This window comes from Prunus dulcis, chromosome 5 (assembly GCF_902201215.1).
Source record: "Prunus dulcis chromosome 5, ALMONDv2, whole genome shotgun sequence".
NCBI lineage: Eukaryota > Viridiplantae > Streptophyta > Magnoliopsida > Rosales > Rosaceae > Prunus > Prunus dulcis.
The window spans coordinates 13,563,937-13,582,492 of NC_047654.1; the positions used below are offsets into that span (position 1 = coordinate 13,563,937).

Below are 18,556 nucleotides of genomic sequence, written 5' to 3' on the forward strand. Positions count from 1 at the left end.
TAAGTGCTTAGCTCAGCTTTTTTGTCCACTATGTTTTGTTTGCCCTTTCTTCTAGCATCCCCCCTCCCCTACCATGATTTTCCAATTGACCCAGATGGTAATTAGAAAGTGGTACACAAAACATTAATGTCAGACAAGGCAATAGGAAGGAACATAATATCATTATGTGTTTGGTAATAAGAGTAATGCAACGGAGCTCATCAAACGATTGATCTCATTTCTATTCGAGATGTGGTACACGAGGTGGAGTATAAACGTAATCATCCTAGCATTTTCATGATAATCATGAAGTCGGTAAGTGAGGGCTGCTGTTGGTGTCTGTGTCTGGACTAAAAAAAATCTTTAAAAAGGCAGCACCAACAATGACACCAAAGAAAGATCGAATCTATAATTACATCTTTAATCTTTTCAGTCTGTTTAGCATTAGAGTCCTAGTTTGCATTTTGCAGTGAAGAAAGGGACCAAAACGTTGTCTGGCTTGCACTAACTTCCACCAATTGTGCCCTTGTATTGACCTCTCACAGCTACCAAATTGACCAATCAACATTACTTGGGAATGATTCTTCCCCTACTGAGCTACCAAGACTAAAAATTCCACAAGATAGTAGCGTATAGTCAAATGGAAAACAAGAGAGGCATATGTAAGATCTTTGTAAGCACACAAATAGTATTACTATTACTAAGGTTAGTTTTGGTTATGCCATGACTTTTACTACTTTACCGATAAGATTTTATGAGACGTCATAATATCTTATGGTTGACAGAAACTTACATGTAACGAGGTGTATATGTTTGAATATGATACGTTATGTGGCAAATTATTATATTTGTACAAGGGTTTCATCAGGCTTGTACGGTGTTATACGTGAAAACAACCGTTTGCATTTAAATGATTAAAAAAGTTAATGAGGATTTATTAGGATTTCGGATATATATCAGGTTGACATAGAGAAATCCAACTTTGGCCATTAAACAATGTCCTTTTAAAAACTTCGTTTAGGACGTTTTGTATAATTAATTATTTTGATAATGAGTAGAACCTTGAACTAATCTAGAAGTACATGTGCATTAAAAGGATCAAAATATTAATATTTTCTTGTTGAGTATCAGTTTTTATAATATTTTCTAATTTCCATGATGTGCATTCGAAGGAGGCTCAAGTTTGAAGAGGGAGAGGCTCTTCAACATGCTCCGGCCGGCTTAGCAGTGGTTGAGGCTTCAACATCAGTATTGTTCATGTTATGCACGTTTTTAAGGACGGGCAAAGAAAACATTTGCAAGTTACATATTTTTTAAAGAATAAAGTGTGGAAAATGTTTGATGTACTACATAAGTTTTCTTATTTTTTAAGCAACACACTGATCTAACAATTTAAGTATTCACATAACGCAGAACACGCTATCAATTTTCTTTTCACAAATTGGTTTACGAATAACGTTTTTATTCACTTGAATTATAAGTTTTTAAATACGAGATTAAACTAAATCAAATGGAAATGTATAGATATTCTAAATCACCAAATCACAAGAGAAATCATATGTTTAAATATAAATATGAAACCAAACAGGACATGATAATACCCCCCGATTTGGTAACAAGGCAAACCATGTTAACCCAAATTTCTACTAGGGTTAACCTTCTATCCTCCCTCAAGGAAGAAGCACAACTCCCACTTCAATATACAATACACAAATTTTGGACATCTGGGGGAAAATTGACATTGTGGTAACAATAAAAAAAATCATACCACTAATTTGCCGCAGACATAATTAACGAGGACTAATTAATCACAATCTGAAGGTTCTAATCCCATGGCTGCTTCTGGTTTCTCCTAATTCCTCCTCTCTCTTCCTCTTGGGCAGGGACAAGGAAGATATTGTTTTGGCTGACACCACCTTCCTCACAAGCAGTTTCCACCTTGCATCATCTTTCTTTTTCTCTTGCTGCATTTTCAACTTGAATTGCCTGTCGAATTCCCAAAACGACGCCATATTAATAAATATCAATGCTAGCTGCTAAATAAATTGGATACTCATAATTGACTAATGGACTAGTTGCACAAGGAAAAGGACAATTAGCTGAGTTTAATGCCCCACCCATCCATGATATTTTATTTGCCACTTGTTATTTTTGAACCAAAATAAGCGAAGGGATTGAGGGAACCTCATTTGTTTGGCTTTATTAGCCAACTTATGTCTCCTTCCTCCCTATTAAATCATGATAAGCACAAGCTGTCACACTGTTACCTTCTATCAGAATTGAACAGCATCTAATTAAAAGATCTATTACGCATTTTATGGTCGAAATTTACAGTTTGACAAAAGAACATTAACCGCGATATAACTTTGGGTTGTCATGAGTTAGGTTCCACCACCATGCCAAAGATGCCTCTATCGTTGAAGTAGGTTTCATTCATATAGAGTATAGACTAGTCAATTCCATCTTAGTCCTATTATGAGATTCCAAACCAGAAAAGGCCAACCCCTCTAAAAAGTGAGTTTTATTTATTTATTTTTTAAATTGGTTTAATTTCAGGTGGCATACCAAAACATATATACAAACAACATATGCAAAGAAAACCCATTACTTATTTTAGCTGATAGAATCTTTTGGCATCCTACCAACAACTCCTCCTTTTTTCTTGGTTATTCATTAAACTATAATTAGCAATAATTTGATCATCGTTAATTATATGTTTACCTGCAAAGAGGAACTCTGCAAGAGTCGGGTTGGTCACACATTGACGAGTGAAGCCTAAGAAGCTGCCACATGCGCTTGCAACGCAAGCACCCTCCATTCACCCTCCTTTTACAGGTGGCGAAGTGCTGGATCAACAGCTGCAGCCCTTGACACGTGGAGAACTTGCTGCATGGGCCCCTATTGTGACCTGGCTCCATATCGTAGGGCCCAACACTCGTGCACCCTTCCTTGCATATGTGCTCCAAGCACTCCATGGCCTCACTTAGCTGCAGATACAACCTTTGCTCCTCCCTCAGCTTCCTTGTCTTCTTCTTCCTCTGCTCACAAAAAGGGAAAATTAACTTTTGGTCCTTACAATTACAATATCAAATTGGGGTCAAAATATAAATAAAAATTCCAAGTACGATGTACATCAACAGTTCACAATCATGCGTGACATTCTAAAAATTTGTCTTACGAAATGAAATAAATAAACATCGTATTAACTTACCGACGCGGTTTCGTCGATGAATTGTAAGATGTCGAGTTCGAGCCAAGGGTCATGATCTTGGAGGAATTTCCAGCCTTCAGTATTCTCGACAGCCTTGAAGTGATTAGCGACCAACTTCAAGCACTTGAGGTAGAGATCCGCTGCGTCGCACATCTTGGCCAGTTGGAGCACATCCACAACGTTTTCGATGGTCAAACGTTGACCCAGCTCCTTGATGCATCTGTGCTTCAGCTGTGGGACCAGGTACACGTGGGACAGCGCGAGTAGATGGATCCCGTACTTCTCCATATGCTCTTCCGTGCACCTGCATCAGGGGGCATTTTCGTCAATTCACTAATAATCATATTTTAAATGTTCCTCCAATTTTGGAAATTAATAATTAAATTAAAATATGTCGGAAACGGACGGTCGTGATGAAATGGACGGTGCAGACAATTGATACGAGTAAAAACGTGCTAATTAGGAAAAGCGGGTAACGGCAACGAACCTTGAGGAGTAGAGGAAGCGAAGGAAGGCCAATACGGCGTCGTTTGGGACGCCGGTGATCGGAATGACTCGCTCGGAGCTCCGGTGCTTACGTGGCCGATCAATAATGTTTTCCAGCACCGGCGACACTGAGGCCTTCAAAATTCAAAAATGAAAAAAGGAAAATTCAGATCTCTTTTCAAAAATAAAAGAAAGTTAAGTAATGTTTTTGCGTTACGAAAAACAAAAAAGGGAAATGAAATGAGGAGAGGTGTTTGGTTCGTGGAATAGTATGTACCAGAATGCTAGAGTGCGCCGGGATCCGCAGGGCGTCGCAGGTGACGATGTGGACATCGGGTTCGGGTAGGTCTCGTGGGTCGGATTTGGTGCCGGATAGTCCGTACAGGTCATCGGAGATGTTGATGGCTACGGTGGCATTAGTTTCCATTTCTAGAGAGAGGGAGAGAGTCAGAGAAGCAAAGACAGAGATATTATGAGTAGAAAGAAAGGAGTCTTTTTGTGAGTTTGTGTTTGTGAGACGATGAAAATGTTTGATGGTCTCCCCTGACTTTATAGAGAATTTGAGATTTTTTTATTTTTTTATTTTTTTATTTTTATTTTTGTTGTTGTTGTTATGTCGGGTTCCGAGAATGAAACGCAAAAGAACAAATATAAAACAACCGAGTGTGACTGATTTTGTCGCCTCAGTCTCACGCGCCATTTAAGAGCCACATAAACATTATGTAGGCTCTTATTGTGTGATTATAAATTGATCAAAGAAAATATACGTTACCAAAAGAGTAGACATGGTATAGATTTTGATAATATTTTCTTTTGGCAATTTGAGGGCTAGAATGGGCCGAACAAGGCTGTACCCAACCCTAATTGCTTATCTTAACAATGAATATAGAAAAAAAATATTGTTTTCTTATACACTTTGACCTCGTTTGGTTCACTAAACAGATTTAAGAGAAAATCACTTTCCATGTCATTTCCTAAGAGATAGGAAATGGAAGATTCATCTTCCACGTTTGGTAATGCTAGGAAAGATGTGCATTCAATATTGGCTCATTTTCTCAAACTTTACTATGATGAAGGAAAATAAAACTCAAATTGAGAGGATGACTTCACTTTCTCTCTAATTTCCCATGTACCAGGCAACTATTTTTCATGCCTGAACTTACCAAATATAAAAAAACAATTGATTTTTCATCTCTAAGCTTCCTTTTCCATGAACCTAACGGGACCTCTGTGCTTATATATTTCTTTACATTTTTACCTTGACTTTTACCATAATTTGTATTATTACTTGGTTGACGGAAATGTCCAAAGTAAATTGTGCGTGTGGGAAGCATCCATCATTTGCTAGCTAATAACAATATTTCCATCTCTACCCCTGCCAACTTGGGAACTTGCTTTTTTTATTTTAGTGATTATCCAAGATTATATGGATAATATTTTCGATCTGACGTGTAAGGTTTAGCCCACAATACCCACTTGGCACTCTACGAACAAACCCAATAAGGCCGGACTTAAAAAACCAGAAGGCCAAATTATAATAAGCGGCCTCTCGCAGTAGGGAGAGGATGACTCAATCCGACTTGTAAGAACCCGTCCTCATCCTTTCCACCTCACCTGCTCCGATCACAAACTAATATCCACGTATACTTACACGTGTCAACAGCCCATCTTCCCTGCAAAAATAAATAAATAAATACATCAAGATATTAGTTTAATTAAGTCGAGTGCACAATTAGCCATCAATTAGCGCCGTATTTGGGCCCACTAAAACGACAGGTCTTATTTCCTCACACGTGTCCAGGAAGTCGGCGATCACCGCTTGCGTTTAGAGCAGACGACACGTTTTCGAGTGCCAGTGAGGTCGGTTCTGGCGTGCTAACTGTCGTTTTTTAGGCAAACGAAACTATTTTTATTTTATACTTCTCAAATACCTGAGCTGACCTAATGGGATATGAAACTTTGCTATGTGGTGTCTTTCTCAGAAGTTAGAAGAGAATAATGCAAACCTTTGCATAGCTAAGCATGTCATTAACAAGCATTTATGGCATGCACCTGAAGAAAAATTAAAAATGATAATGATTTCTTATGAATCCAAGGGGAGGGGTTCCACCGTAGCTAGTAGCCACGTACTGTTTGATGCAAGATCCAAGGGTCCGAGAATAAGAATCTAGCATGCGGGGCATTCTGGTTAGATGAGGATCATGATGGGATGCTAAATCTAATAGAGATCAATTCAGCTCGTCAGGACTCTTTCAATTGGAGTTCTTATTGAAAGAAGTGTGGCTCATGACTGTTGATCAACTCCTTGCAGGTTCTGGAACTTTTATGCAGTTTGAACGCAACCATTGTTGGCTTGGCAGTTAGCTCTGTAAGATCGATGGATTTACCTTGGTGTGTTGGTCTTGGAAGGCTACTCTGTTTTGCCACAATATTTTTGGTTACGTTTCATCTTCTCTGTATAGCTCTGCTCATAATTTTATATTTTCTGACTCCAATATGTAGGGAACTGGGGTTTTAATTATGATATAATATTTCAAAGATATGGCTGCACAGCTATACCCTTTAAATAGAATATTTTAAAAATATAGCCGCGCGGATATACCCTCAGAACATAATTAAAGAGTATAGCCGCGCGGCTATATACACGAATATTTAAGTCGTTGAGGATATTGAGGTTCAGAAGCCTATCCATAACTACTGTGAAGCACAATAGTAAAATTCGAATTGATGTAGAAAAGAAATTTGGGCAACATCATACCTTGGGCATTACTTCATCTGCGACTGCTGAAACATAACTTGATATAGCCCGAATGCCGCGCGGCTAAATAGAATATTTTAAAAGTGTAGCGGTGCGTTAGACTCTATAAAATTGGGATATACAAAATTATGATCTCACTGCTGTATTAGCTATAATAAATAATGGAAACAAGTTGTTCCCAATAATCAATGAGTGTGAGACAACCACGAGAATAGGTAGATAAACTTAATCTCTTGAACTGTACAAGCATTCAACAGCAATGTTGAACTTAATCTCTTGAACTGTTTCTAATTTATATGTAAGAATATTTAAATAGTATTGCTGAGTGACTATGCTTTTTAAATGCATACGAATTGTTTAAGAATTATTTTAATCTTCCAATTACGTGTTTCTTCCGTTTTTGTTTTTTCATTTCTCTTGTTTAACGTGAGGTGAAAATTTAAAAATTCAAAGAAGGTGTTATGTTTTGAATCTGTTGCTAATTTTGTTTTTCTTTTTTTGGTCAAAAATACATTTGACAATCCTACATCTGAAGACACCGGAGAGGTATGAATTATATATTTGCTTTATAAAAAAAAAAGGATTTTATGGATTAAAGATTTTCTCAGCCCAATAAGGTATTGAGTTGTGAATTTGCTGAAGCTTCATGGCCCAGCTTGATTGCTTGATCCTCTTATCAATGGGCTTTACCTTCCTTTTGTGCATTGGGCTACAATATAAATTGTGGGTGGCTCCATCCATATCACACCTAGTAGAATTATATAGGCGCTCACTATAGAATGACTCATCAAACTGAATATAAGAGATAATATAATAAGGAGTTCTGAAAACTAGTTGTCAAAATCACCCTTATTTTTCAAAACAACTTGAAAGTGTTTTTAATTTTTAGTTTTTTTTTTTTTGCTTTCTTTTTTATTCACTAATTTTACATTACCACACATGAAATGCACTCTAGTTACCAAAACTCGATATTTGGGACCTCCCGACTTGGACATTGCCACTTGATTCTTGCGTTCAGCCACGGACTGTTTGTAACATGCACTTTCATTCTATGATCTCAAATTCACAATTTAATCACAACAAATTCCGTTTCCAAGTTCCACATATAACTGAAAAATGAAATAAGTTACCAAACAACTTTTGTTCAATTTTCACTTTTTTTGAAAATTGAAACTAGTTACCATACAAGTTTTTGAGTTTCAGTTTATAAAAAAAAAAAAATGAAAACTGAAAAATTGAAGATTGAAAACTAAAAACGGGGTAAATTGATCTAATTTACAAGTATTTTGAGATTCAAACTTGGGTGTCAGAAGATGAGCTCACCACCTTAACCAACTAACCTAATCTACGTATGATGGTAACTAAGGTTCATTAGTACAAGATAAGCATTTTTATCTCCTAAATAGAAAACAATTTAAATTAGCACATGCTGTCAACTTGTGTTGAATTAAAAATGGATGCCAGTTGTGAATGACTGTCCATGTTGGGGGGATTAAGAGGGATTAGTTATAAGGTGTTGTTATCCTATTATTTTGTGGGGATTAAATGAGATAAATTTTCTTCATGAGTAATCCATCTTCTACTTTCAACTTGATTATAAATAAAAAATAAAAAATCATTTCTTCCTTAATCATGCTTTAAATATAGGAAGTATCCAATCCAAATCAATACTAATCACCAAACATGACCATACGGTGCATTTGGATGGAGCAATTCGCATTATGACATAAATGTGTCACTTGCCGATATTCAATTCCTTGCGAATAAACTCAAATGAGTCTTTGCCCTCTACGCAAAACCATTGACCAATTTGCGTTTTGGTTCATACTTCTAATCGTCTGGTCGCATTGGGCATAATTAGTTGTGATTCTGTGGAGCATGAGGTGAGCAAAAAGCAAAGCCTGGGTTTCTGGGGATAATGCTCGTTTATTGGTCTCAGTCGTACTCATATTCCTAGTAGGTCTCTTTCCACTAATTTGTCTGCCACATTGCATTTCATATGAGAATAATTCCTTGGTCCCCCTCCCTCAAACTTCAAATCATCGATGGCTATTCCTGCTCTGATATTAGACAAGTTATACATCCATAATCATGCCCCTTAAAGTTTGTGGATTATTCAAACTTAACATGATTCTCGAGTTCAAAATTGTTAAGTTTTTCCTTTTAAAAAAAATTGATTGTCCTGAAGTGGAAGGATGAGACCCAAACTCGATTTTTAATGCAAGAAAGAAGAAAAACTTACCTATCATACATGTATACAAACGCACTGTTTACATGCCTCTCATCACATAAACCCGTTTCACGTGTTAGACCATGCCTACAATGGTAGAATTAGGTTGAATGATGCAACTATTCTTAAAATGTAACTAATTAAATGTATCTAAAATCAAGTTACATATTATATCTAACTTATATTTGCCATGTGAATATAATTAAACAAGTTTCATAAGGTTTTTAATGTGACGTTCGATGCGAGAAAGATAAACAAGTAATCCATTGGAGCTCTCCAAGTCCAAAGCAAAAGCTGCATAACTAAACCTGCAGAGATCTATCACCTGATGCATTTCCCATGTGAGAACTCGTGGAGTCAAAATCAACGTAGGAAGGAAGAAAGGGCTACTTTTGTTCCCTACTGCAGTGAGCATGTGTTCGCTTTAGACGTGGCTTGCCCTGATTTGGTACTGAGCCCAGCAACCAAAAAGAAGGAAGCGGGCAACTTTGTCAAAGACGTAGTTGGTATGTAACTTGTAGCTAAACCTAAATAGTTGGAATACTATTATATTCTAAAAGCAGAGACGGCTAATAGCTCCATCAAAAGCAGGTCCGTTTTTAAGGCTTGCATGTGCTTTCTGCTTTTGAAGTCCTAGCGCCTAATCAAGGTCCCCTCAAATTAAAATTCAAAATCTGGTCCTACCCAAATGTTTTTATGATTTGCAGGGAAGGGACAATTCTGCTAGGGTTTTTTTTTCACTTTGTTGGTAGTGGTACTCTGTTTTAACTTTTGGTATGTAATCTTCTTGGTAGATGTGCACTCTCTGCCAGTATCTCTCTCTCTCTCACATGGTCAAAAATTCTGGGAGACTGTTTGTTTGTCCTTATTGAAATTCAAGTATTGGATTCTGTTATTCTGCTGCTTTTGTCTTTTGGGTCTAAGTTGCTTCTTATTGGGGCATTGTTCATGGCTTACCACACCAATTCAAAATAGAAAAATTGGGTAATTTCAAATTGAGTGGAAAGAAATTTGTAGTTCATTAAGAGCAGTTATCAGTGCACTCGAGTTTTTATGTTTGAATTCTTAGTATAACTCGTAAAAAATATTCAGAACAGATAGAGGAGGAAAGATAGAGCTATTTCATCAATATTAGAAATAGATTGATAATTTAGTATAATCAACACTTCCGCACTTGTTTTCTCTTGTACATCAAGATTCCCAAACAGAAACCCTAATGCTGCCTAAGAGTAACAGGCCGAGGTTGTAATCATAATGAAAATTGACTAAATAAAGGAAAAGAAAAAAAAAGGAAAAGTACAAAACATTGGGTAAAAAAGAGAGAAGAATTGGAGGGAAGAAAAAAGGCAAGAGATCCTATAGAATTTTTGAGCCACATATATTTGACCCATTTTTGCATAGCCTTTTTCTTTCCTCACATATTTCACTTCCCTCCAAACTATATATAAATTTTTTTAAGAATGTCCCTCGCAATAGGTCACAATCTAAAAATGTGATCAGCAACGAGAACCCTTTCTGCAGCTAAGTGCACCAGAAGCTGTGGTTATTGAACCCACTAGAGAAGATGGCTTTGCCCCCAAGCTTGAAGCCCTTGCATAGCTTGAGGAAGCTCCAGCTCCTGATGCTGTAAAAAATGCACCATTTATCATCAAGTCTCCTTCAGACCTCCAATTCCAATTCCTCCACTCACTTTCTGGTGCATCTTCATGTTTTGTCACCTGCACAAGTTTACACTAGATTATAAACCGAACCCATCATAAAATTTACTAATCACATTTCTAATAAAGATGGACCCCACTAATATATGTGAGACCTATCTGTATTAGAGTTGTGGTTAATAAATATGGTACAAATAACATCACTCGAATGAATTTATAGTAATTGGGTTCAAACCTCTTTGCTAAATCTGATATCTGGTGCAGCAAATCTATTCCCTTGGCTATTGATTGTAGGGTTGGCACTGCCTCCAATGGCATACATCTCCCAATGGGTGTAGTCATTGTTCACCACATGGAAATATCCATGCCTACATCTACAAATGTGACAGAGAAAAATTAATTTAAAGTTTAGCAACATCAAAATCATGGACCATCATCAATTAATTAAATTTTACTTTTCTAATTGGTACATTAGCTTCTTAATTACCTTGGCATTCTCTGGACCAAACCTTCTCCAAAGTGATTGAAGGCTATGGTGACTTGCATGTTCTTATCTTCGGTATAAGAATCGCTATGCCCAAGCAACATCACTTTGTCATGGTGAGTCATGTAATTGTTCGAAATTGTTATGGCAGTGGACCCATGAATTGCATCAACCAACCCATCTTTGCAATTTGACAAAGAGCAATGGTCCACCCACACGTGGCTCCCACCGAAGATGGACACACCGTCACCGTCGGATATAGTCCTCCACCCGTAGTGCTCTGGGGAGGACCGCACCATAGCATTCCCTCCCTGCTTGCAATCGTGTATGTGCAGACCATGAATGATAATGTTGGTCACAAATTGGACGGTGATGCATGGCCCACCAGCAATGTGCACGCTGGCTCCTCGACCGTCGATGGTCTTGAAAGAGTTCATGATCAGCTCTTCCTTCAGTTGGATTGTCATATCACGCTGGAAGATGATCCACAGTGGCTCGTCCTGAATAACGGCATGTCGTAGAGTCCCTGGCTTTGGGTTTACAGGGTCGTTATCCCCTGAATCCGTCACCACGTAAATCTTGCCATCTCTTCCACCAATGGCATTTTTCCCAAACCCAATTGCGCAATCTGCCAGCCTCTGCCTGTTCTGCTCCCAATTTGGGTCACATCGCCAGCAATCATCAATGGGGTTTCCAGTCCCACATGACAAGTAGCCCAAGTTCCTCCTAGAAACAGAGTCATTGATGCTCCTGCAGCCCAAAAAAGGAAAAAATGTCACATTTTTTCAAGAGTAGTCTAATGCACGAGGAGAGGAATTGAACTCGGATGCAAAAAGACGGGCACAATGCCGTGACAAAAGAGATGTTATAAATATAAATATGCAAGTTAGTTCTTGAGAGCTACCATAATAATTATTGGTGGAGCCTTACCTTTGTACATCTTGTACAACCAATTCAGGGTTTTGCTGCAGTGGTCTGGAGGCAATGAGGGTTGGGGTGAGGAGACAGAAGAGGAGGAAGCTGAGGAGAGAGAGAGGTGAGGGGCCTGAGGAGGGCCTCGCCATTTTGGCCTTGTGTGTGTTTTAGGTGTGCAAGGCACTAGGGTAGCAAAGCAGAGAGGAGAAAAGGAAGTGTGTTTGTGAGAGATGAATGGAAAAGAGATGAGGAGGGAGGGTGTATATAAAGAGATTTTAAAAGGGGCTAATTAGCATGATTAAACTAAACATGTGGGACCCAAGCCCTTCGTGATTTGAGGTTTTTACGGGATTCTAATTGGGTAGTTTTTGCCGTTGAGCAAGCCTTGAATAATGGTAGAAAAATTAAAAAAAAAACAAAAACCAAATTGAAAACTAACCTCATCTCAATATCTTGTTTTCTACTCTCAGTGGCGGAGTGGGGGCATGTTGGTTTGCTTTCTTGCTTCACTTTTCTTTTCATTTTATTTCTTTTTATGTTTCGGGTAGTTAGGATTCTGTTTTTTTGTTAGTAAAACAAGCTAAGCTCAAACAAAATATAAAGCTCCGAAAGGAACATGCGTATTGATACACTCGTTTTGTTAATCTCGTGACAAATTCGTATGTTTTTACAAGACATGTAAAGTATACGTTCGAACTCGACTCCTTTATCAAACATGGAGATTGAAAATCTTTTGATACAATTTTGATAATACTAGAAGCCCCACCTGACCTGCATGTGTTGAAAACACCTGCTTTATAATAATGATTTCCCAATCCTTATTAATTTCTCCACTGCATATGATGTATTTGTTGTGTATAATTGACATCAAGTTAAGCCGGTAGAGTAGGTTACTCTTTAAGACGATGCACAATTTAAGGTAAGACCCAAAAGCATTCCCTTTGAATTATTAAAGCCCGGTCGCAGTTCACGTTGCCAACGACAGTGACACAAACGAAGACTCCAACACAGGGTGGAAAAATAAGTTTGCTTCCCGTTTTATTTACACATTTTTTTAGTCTATTTTTTTGGCCCCTAAAATTGACTTATTTGCCATTGTCACTATTTTTTTCTATGAATCCGAAAAATTGAAGCACTAAAATAGAAAATGTCACATGCGAGTTTCCGGCAGCAGACATGAAGATGATCATAAAAAGAAGATGTTTCTACTTTATTTTATTATATTAGAAAATTAAGTACACCAAGGACTCATCAGTACACTAGCCATGCGTGACAAAGTTTGATTCAGTACCCTAAACCCTAAACCCTAAACCCTAAACCCTAATTACACGTATCATGCAATAATTATATTATGGGCTGTCTCTAATCACGGGATTTATTTGCATTAGAAGCATACTCTATCGAGCACTATAAATTCGAAAACGGTTATACCTCTTTAGGCACTTATAAATAGAAGATATGTGATTAATAATGTGATTATGATAATACACTACATCGAGCGCAATAAATTCGAAAGCGACTACAATTTTTTTTTTCCTTAGGTACTCGCATGAGCTATAATTGGATAAGGCACTCAAAGTTGTGACACAACTGTGATGTATTTTCGCAATGCCAGAAATTATTGAAGAAGCAGAAACATATGAAATCTGTTATTTCAGAATTTAATTGAAGCAATTAATTAGACGTAAAATCCTCCTGACATAGGCACATGCTTTTGCTCACAAAATCAAACCGCAAAGCCCAGTAGGCCCAACCAACTCTCCCTCCCTCTTCATTTTCTTCAATATAATAAATTTTCTTAGCCGCAAACTTCGCCGGGATTATTCCAAACCCTCGGGCCCACCATGCTGACATGGAACAAGGGTGACATCCTCAGATGCCACGTGTCACCAAGGGCCGTGGTGGCGGGCCATTTTCTGACTCGGGCTGCCCAATGAAAGTTACGTCCTCACTCCTCGCAACGATTTTATTCTGAACCGACGATACGACTGTCGTCTCCACGAATTATGGCCGTGGATCGTGGATGCGAGTGCCGGACGCAGCCGTCGAATTGTTCGATGGTGGGGTAGGATCGACTTTTTAAAAAGCAACGTGAAGGTCTTTGTTATATGCAGTTGGCAGTGAGGTGATGAAATAGAAAAGGCAGGCCCAAGCCAAGCATGAGCAAAGCCATGTTAGTTGTGGGGATATTTTATTTTATTTTGGTTGGTATTTTGGTATTTTTGGATAGTGGAAGTGGAGGGTGAGTGAAAATTACATATCAACCTACACATCCATTCAACACGTGGTGGACAGGTGTGATGCCATTTGTCATCATCTCTCATCCAATAGTTTTCTTTCAGATGCACATGCTGAAGTTTGTTATTTCAACATCAATCAAAGATGATGTTCACAAAATTTTTGAGTCCAATTTTCCCAAATCGGCTGCCTAATTTAGGGGTTTCCTTCCCCCTCTCCCGTGTGAAATCTGATTTTGTGGACTAAGCTTGTTTTTCTCGAGGTGTATTGCGATTTACATTACATACAGATACAGTAGCATCCGACAATCACTCACGTGTATATTCTTAGAATTTGGCTTTGTGAGTTAAGAAGTCTAACTGTTTAAGTTAGTGGGTCCAGATTTTACAAGCTAATTGAGGAGTATTTCAAGTATGAGAAGATTAGTCAAGTTTTCTACATAGACTTTTTGGTAGGATGTGCCACCGACATTTTATTTCGATGAAGATTCGTAATTTTGTTTTCAATTCGTCTTCTTCTTAGATTTATCTTGTCAAGACAGAGAAAAGAAGAATCCATTTGCCAAACAGAAAATCCTACAAGAAGGTGAATAGGGCATAAAGGTGGACCAACATGGCCAGTAATCACCTAACTTAATTTAGGTGTATTAGACAAACACACCAATTATTAGCAATCTAATCTCTGATTGTAAAGACTTTAAACCAGTGGTAGACAAGCCTTTTAACCACTGGTAGACACGAGAGGAAAGCGCAAAGCAAACCCTACCATGTTCAAGTGGGTGCTCTCATTTTAAGCCTTGATGTAAGCCTTTGATGGATCTTCCCAACCTACAAAATAGATTAGATAACATGAATGCTGAAGCAGCCAGCGGTCCAGCACTTGAGATGAGAGTCATAAAGCCAATCCATACAACTGATAAATGCAAAATAAGTGGTGTAGCGTTATGCTTGATACACAGGGATGAGGTCCCATAGAAGCCTTCAGGTACACAAGACAATTATTATGTATACGAAAGTTATACATCGCTAAAGTCAGTCGAGAGGAACTTTCCTGTCTCGGTTTTATTATGGTCAATCACGTGAGAAGAAAGACAGAGAGGGGATAATGAAATGGGATCAGGAAGTATTTTCCAAGTCAGATAAATAGATTGCAAAAGCAAAGTAATTTCACTAATGAATTATGAGCAAAACGCTACTTGCAAATTATGAACCTAAGATTGATGATAGCAGCAGGTAATTCTTAACCAGAATTTGAGAGAGGAAGAGAGGAGGGGGAGGGAGTTTTATATATGAACAAGATATCACATAATCATATAAAGTCATGTGGCATGGTCTCAATACTATCATGTTTAACTCAATATTTGCTAGACCTAATCATATCAAAACTTTGTCTTCTTAGCTACTTAACCGAGGCATAATTGTCTCCCACTTTAATCAACAGAGCATGACTCTTGGTTAAATGTCAAAACCTTCACATGTTCAAATGATTGATTACTAGCAATGCAATCATCCACTTTTGTTATCGTTTTGGGTGCTTCTTCTTCAGCATATACCTTTTCCAATTTTGTTCCTTGTCTCCCCTTCCCAAATTGGCTAAGTTTCAGCTAAAACAGTACCAATTTGAATATCAGCCAAAGCAGAAACATCTATATAAAGGTTAAACAGATGATGATCCATCGATTACATATTGGGCCAGCAATGGGAGAAGGGCTTCTCGCAGGCCTACTAACACTAGCTATATCTCCCACAATCTTGTATCAAACAAGTAAATAAATAAATACATAATGTAGTAAATATGAATTAGTTAAAACAGGTGAACAATATTATTGAAGTTAAAGTTGAACCCTATTCACAACAAAAACTAAGAACCAAATCTTTAATTTGATAAACTAAATAGCACCCGCAAACTAAGAAACCACATCTTCATTTAATCCTAATTACAATATAATTTTATTTTCCAGAACATAATACCTTTTTTGTAGAAAAAAATTATGACAGAAGTATCAGTAACCAAACTTAATTCAAATCAAACACAACAACTATACTGAGTCTAATAAAACAATCAAGCAAACACGAGTGGCTAATACTCAGCTGTCAATTAGCTAGCACCCAAAAATAAGGAAGGTTACTACTAAAACAAAGAACAGCAAGACGTAGCAACGAGGGAAGGATGAGTTTCCAACAAGGACCATGGTCAAGAAACATATCAGAAAGAAGAGACATCACAATAGCTAGGGAAGATCTAAAAGATTAAGGATGAATTAACTACACATCTCACACAAAAAGAACAATGACGACATCATCATCACACACCACTCTTTCAAATTGATACACTTTTCAATCGAAGCAATTAAAGGTAAAGAGGACATTGTACTATTTCTCGTGTACAACTATAACAAGCAAATTCACCATTTCTATAGGAAGTAGGGATTCAGCTTAGCTAAGAATCAAAAGATTCCAATTCGACAACTCAATCAAGGGATCACCAATTTGAATTTTGAAAGCACCATACCTTTAGTTGTCTCATTGCGCTACCTACCATACTAATGCACGTTAGAGACGAAGGGTGGATGCCCATTGGCGAATAAAGAATAAAGAGAGTGCAAACTAAACAATAAATTCCACCATCTATACTGGTGAGGACATTTGACCATCTGGTTGACTACTTGTCTTCTCGGAGCACCGTCCGACCAATCTAACTGCCAGAATGGAATACCAGGATGTTATCTGATATGCTGGCAGATGGGCAAGTAGATGGTTGAGAATACAACTTTAAAGTCAACACAGATACACTATCAATCCCTAGAGACCTCAAAAGAAATCCTATGTGAGTCTAATATTTTACTGTACTGAACTATGGAACCACTTCAAAGCACAACCATGTCATGAAGACAAGCATTCTTTAGTCCAGCAAGCATCAGTCCAGCGCAAAGCAAATAGTATCTTGATTTGTCTTTTGCGATACTCATTAGAGCCTATATCCTCTACAAAAGAAAAATGAGCATAACATACCACAGGGGACCGAATGGAACTTCTGTTAAATGTGATGTTCCATTGAACTGTATGTTGACACGAGGTTGTCAACCCCTTGAACATTGATAAGTGCATTAACGTTTCGACTGACATAAGAGCATCAACAACCAATTCAGAAAAACCAGAAAGCACCAAAAGAACACTGAATCAAACAAGGATACAACAGCAAAACAAAATATAGCTAATAACTGCATTAATGTCTTATTTGCTACTAAGGGAAGTAAAACGAAGCTTGAGCATATAATCTAAAATGATAAAGATTTTAAACCAAATGATCCATGTGTAGCCTAGATATCTAGCCTGATGCACCAACCTAGGAATGAATCAAATCTGATAGAAATGCAGGTACTAACAGTTATGATACTTTGTAATGCTAATATTGTGACTCTATCCACAAAACTGATTTGAAAGCATAACTTGCATCTCAAACAATCAGTAACTGCTGTATATCTTAAAGTTCAGAAAAATGGAAAACTAAGTCAGACAAAATCTAGAAACCTGGAGGAACCTTAGGATAGTAACAGAAAGAAATCCTAATGGATGTGATCTATCAGCAAGATTATCTTTCATATAACCTTATGATGCCTACACCGCAAGTAAGAGAGTACAAAAATTAGCACTTACCGACACTCTAGGTAACATTGAAAACATGAAAATTGTGGGAAAACATCCGTGCATATGGTTAGAACTGTAGCACTTATAAACCATACGCACAATCATCTGCGAAGGAAGCATGCATTCTTCAACCATACTAAGACGATGACTGCTATATAACTAAGAGAATGAATACGCTATAAACATCTATTCAAACCAAAATATATGAATCCATTTGATCAGAAAAATGAGATTGTTGATTGTTAATCCCAAAGTGTAATGTATCTTATTGTAAACTTAACAATTCTCATATTCTATAATTTAAGCAAAACAAGCCGATAATTCCATTAAAATTTCTCAGACAATGCATAATACTTCTAAAAGTAAACCTGAGTGAAGAAATTAGAGTTCAGAATCTTCTGAGAACACAAAAGTCTAATCCTAACCCTCACTACCACATCAAGCTCTGGACTTTCGACGAAGACGCTTCCTGAGCTTCTTATACTTGTGTTTGTTCATCTTCTTCTTCCTCTTCTTCTTAACACTGTCTGCCCAAATCGTCCGTGCATCATTAGATTCGACCTCAACAGCCTCAAAAGCACCCAACTGCTCGAACCCAGTTGAGGAAATTGGATTCATGCAATACCCAAATGGAAAATTGGGGAAAATGGGAAAGGAGTTGGAAGTTTCAACATTGTGAAAGCTTGAAGGACCCAAATGGGGAACTGAGTTTTCTGAGCACTCGGGTTTGGGATGGCCGAGATGGCTGTGATGGGAAATGACAGAAGGTGTGGGCTTGGGAAAAAGATGGGTTTTGAGTGATGTTACTGTTCGTAGGTATGGTGTATTTTTGTTGAGTTTGTGAAGAAAGCTGGCCATTTGGGGTCAGAGAGAAGTATTGAAATCGATGAAGAAGAAGTTACAGTGTTACAGAGTAACTCACTCCTTGGAGTTTGCTTATGCCGAAAAGG

The 18,556-nt window shown here is 37.7% G+C and overlaps 2 protein-coding genes across 2 annotated transcripts; both read right to left on the reverse strand.

Moving 5' to 3' along the window:
* Positions 1-1,513: 1,513 nt before the first annotated feature.
* Positions 1,514-4,244, reverse strand: LOC117627987 (BTB/POZ and TAZ domain-containing protein 1-like). The gene is made up of 5 exons (XM_034360319.1): positions 3,954-4,244; positions 3,678-3,811; positions 3,191-3,494; positions 2,701-3,017; positions 1,514-1,965 (listed from the first exon to the last, which is right to left on the reverse strand). The coding sequence occupies exons 1-5, from the start codon at positions 4,101-4,103 to the stop codon at positions 1,788-1,790; spliced, it is 1,083 nt and encodes a 360-aa protein (XP_034216210.1). The 5' UTR covers positions 4,104-4,244; the 3' UTR covers positions 1,514-1,787.
* Positions 4,245-9,765: 5,521 nt separating this feature from the next.
* On the reverse strand, positions 9,766-11,952 carry LOC117627013 (probable pectate lyase 18). The gene is made up of 4 exons (XM_034358882.1): positions 11,737-11,952; positions 10,810-11,556; positions 10,558-10,696; positions 9,766-10,382 (listed from the first exon to the last, which is right to left on the reverse strand). The coding sequence occupies exons 1-4, from the start codon at positions 11,868-11,870 to the stop codon at positions 10,161-10,163; spliced, it is 1,242 nt and encodes a 413-aa protein (XP_034214773.1). The 5' UTR covers positions 11,871-11,952; the 3' UTR covers positions 9,766-10,160.
* Positions 11,953-18,556: the final 6,604 nt, after the last annotated feature.

Coding starts and splice junctions, on each gene's coding strand:
- LOC117627987 (XM_034360319.1), bottom strand. CDS start 4,103: ATGGAAACTAATGCCACCGTAGCCATCAACATCTCCGATGACCTGTAC. Junction 3,018..3,190: donor TCATCGACGAAACCGCGTCG/GTAAGTTAATAC, acceptor TTTTGTGAGCAG/AGGAAGAAGAAGACAAGGAA. Junction 1,966..2,700: donor TGCAGAGTTCCTCTTTGCAG/GTAAACATATAA, acceptor GGAATTCGACAG/GCAATTCAAGTTGAAAATGC.
- LOC117627013 (XM_034358882.1), bottom strand. CDS start 11,870: ATGGCGAGGCCCTCCTCAGGCCCCTCACCTCTCTCTCTCCTCAGCTTC. Junction 11,557..11,736: donor GTTGTACAAGATGTACAAAG/GTAAGGCTCCAC, acceptor TTTGGGCTGCAG/GAGCATCAATGACTCTGTTT. Junction 10,383..10,557: donor ATATCAGATTTAGCAAAGAG/GTTTGAACCCAA, acceptor AAACTTGTGCAG/GTGACAAAACATGAAGATGC.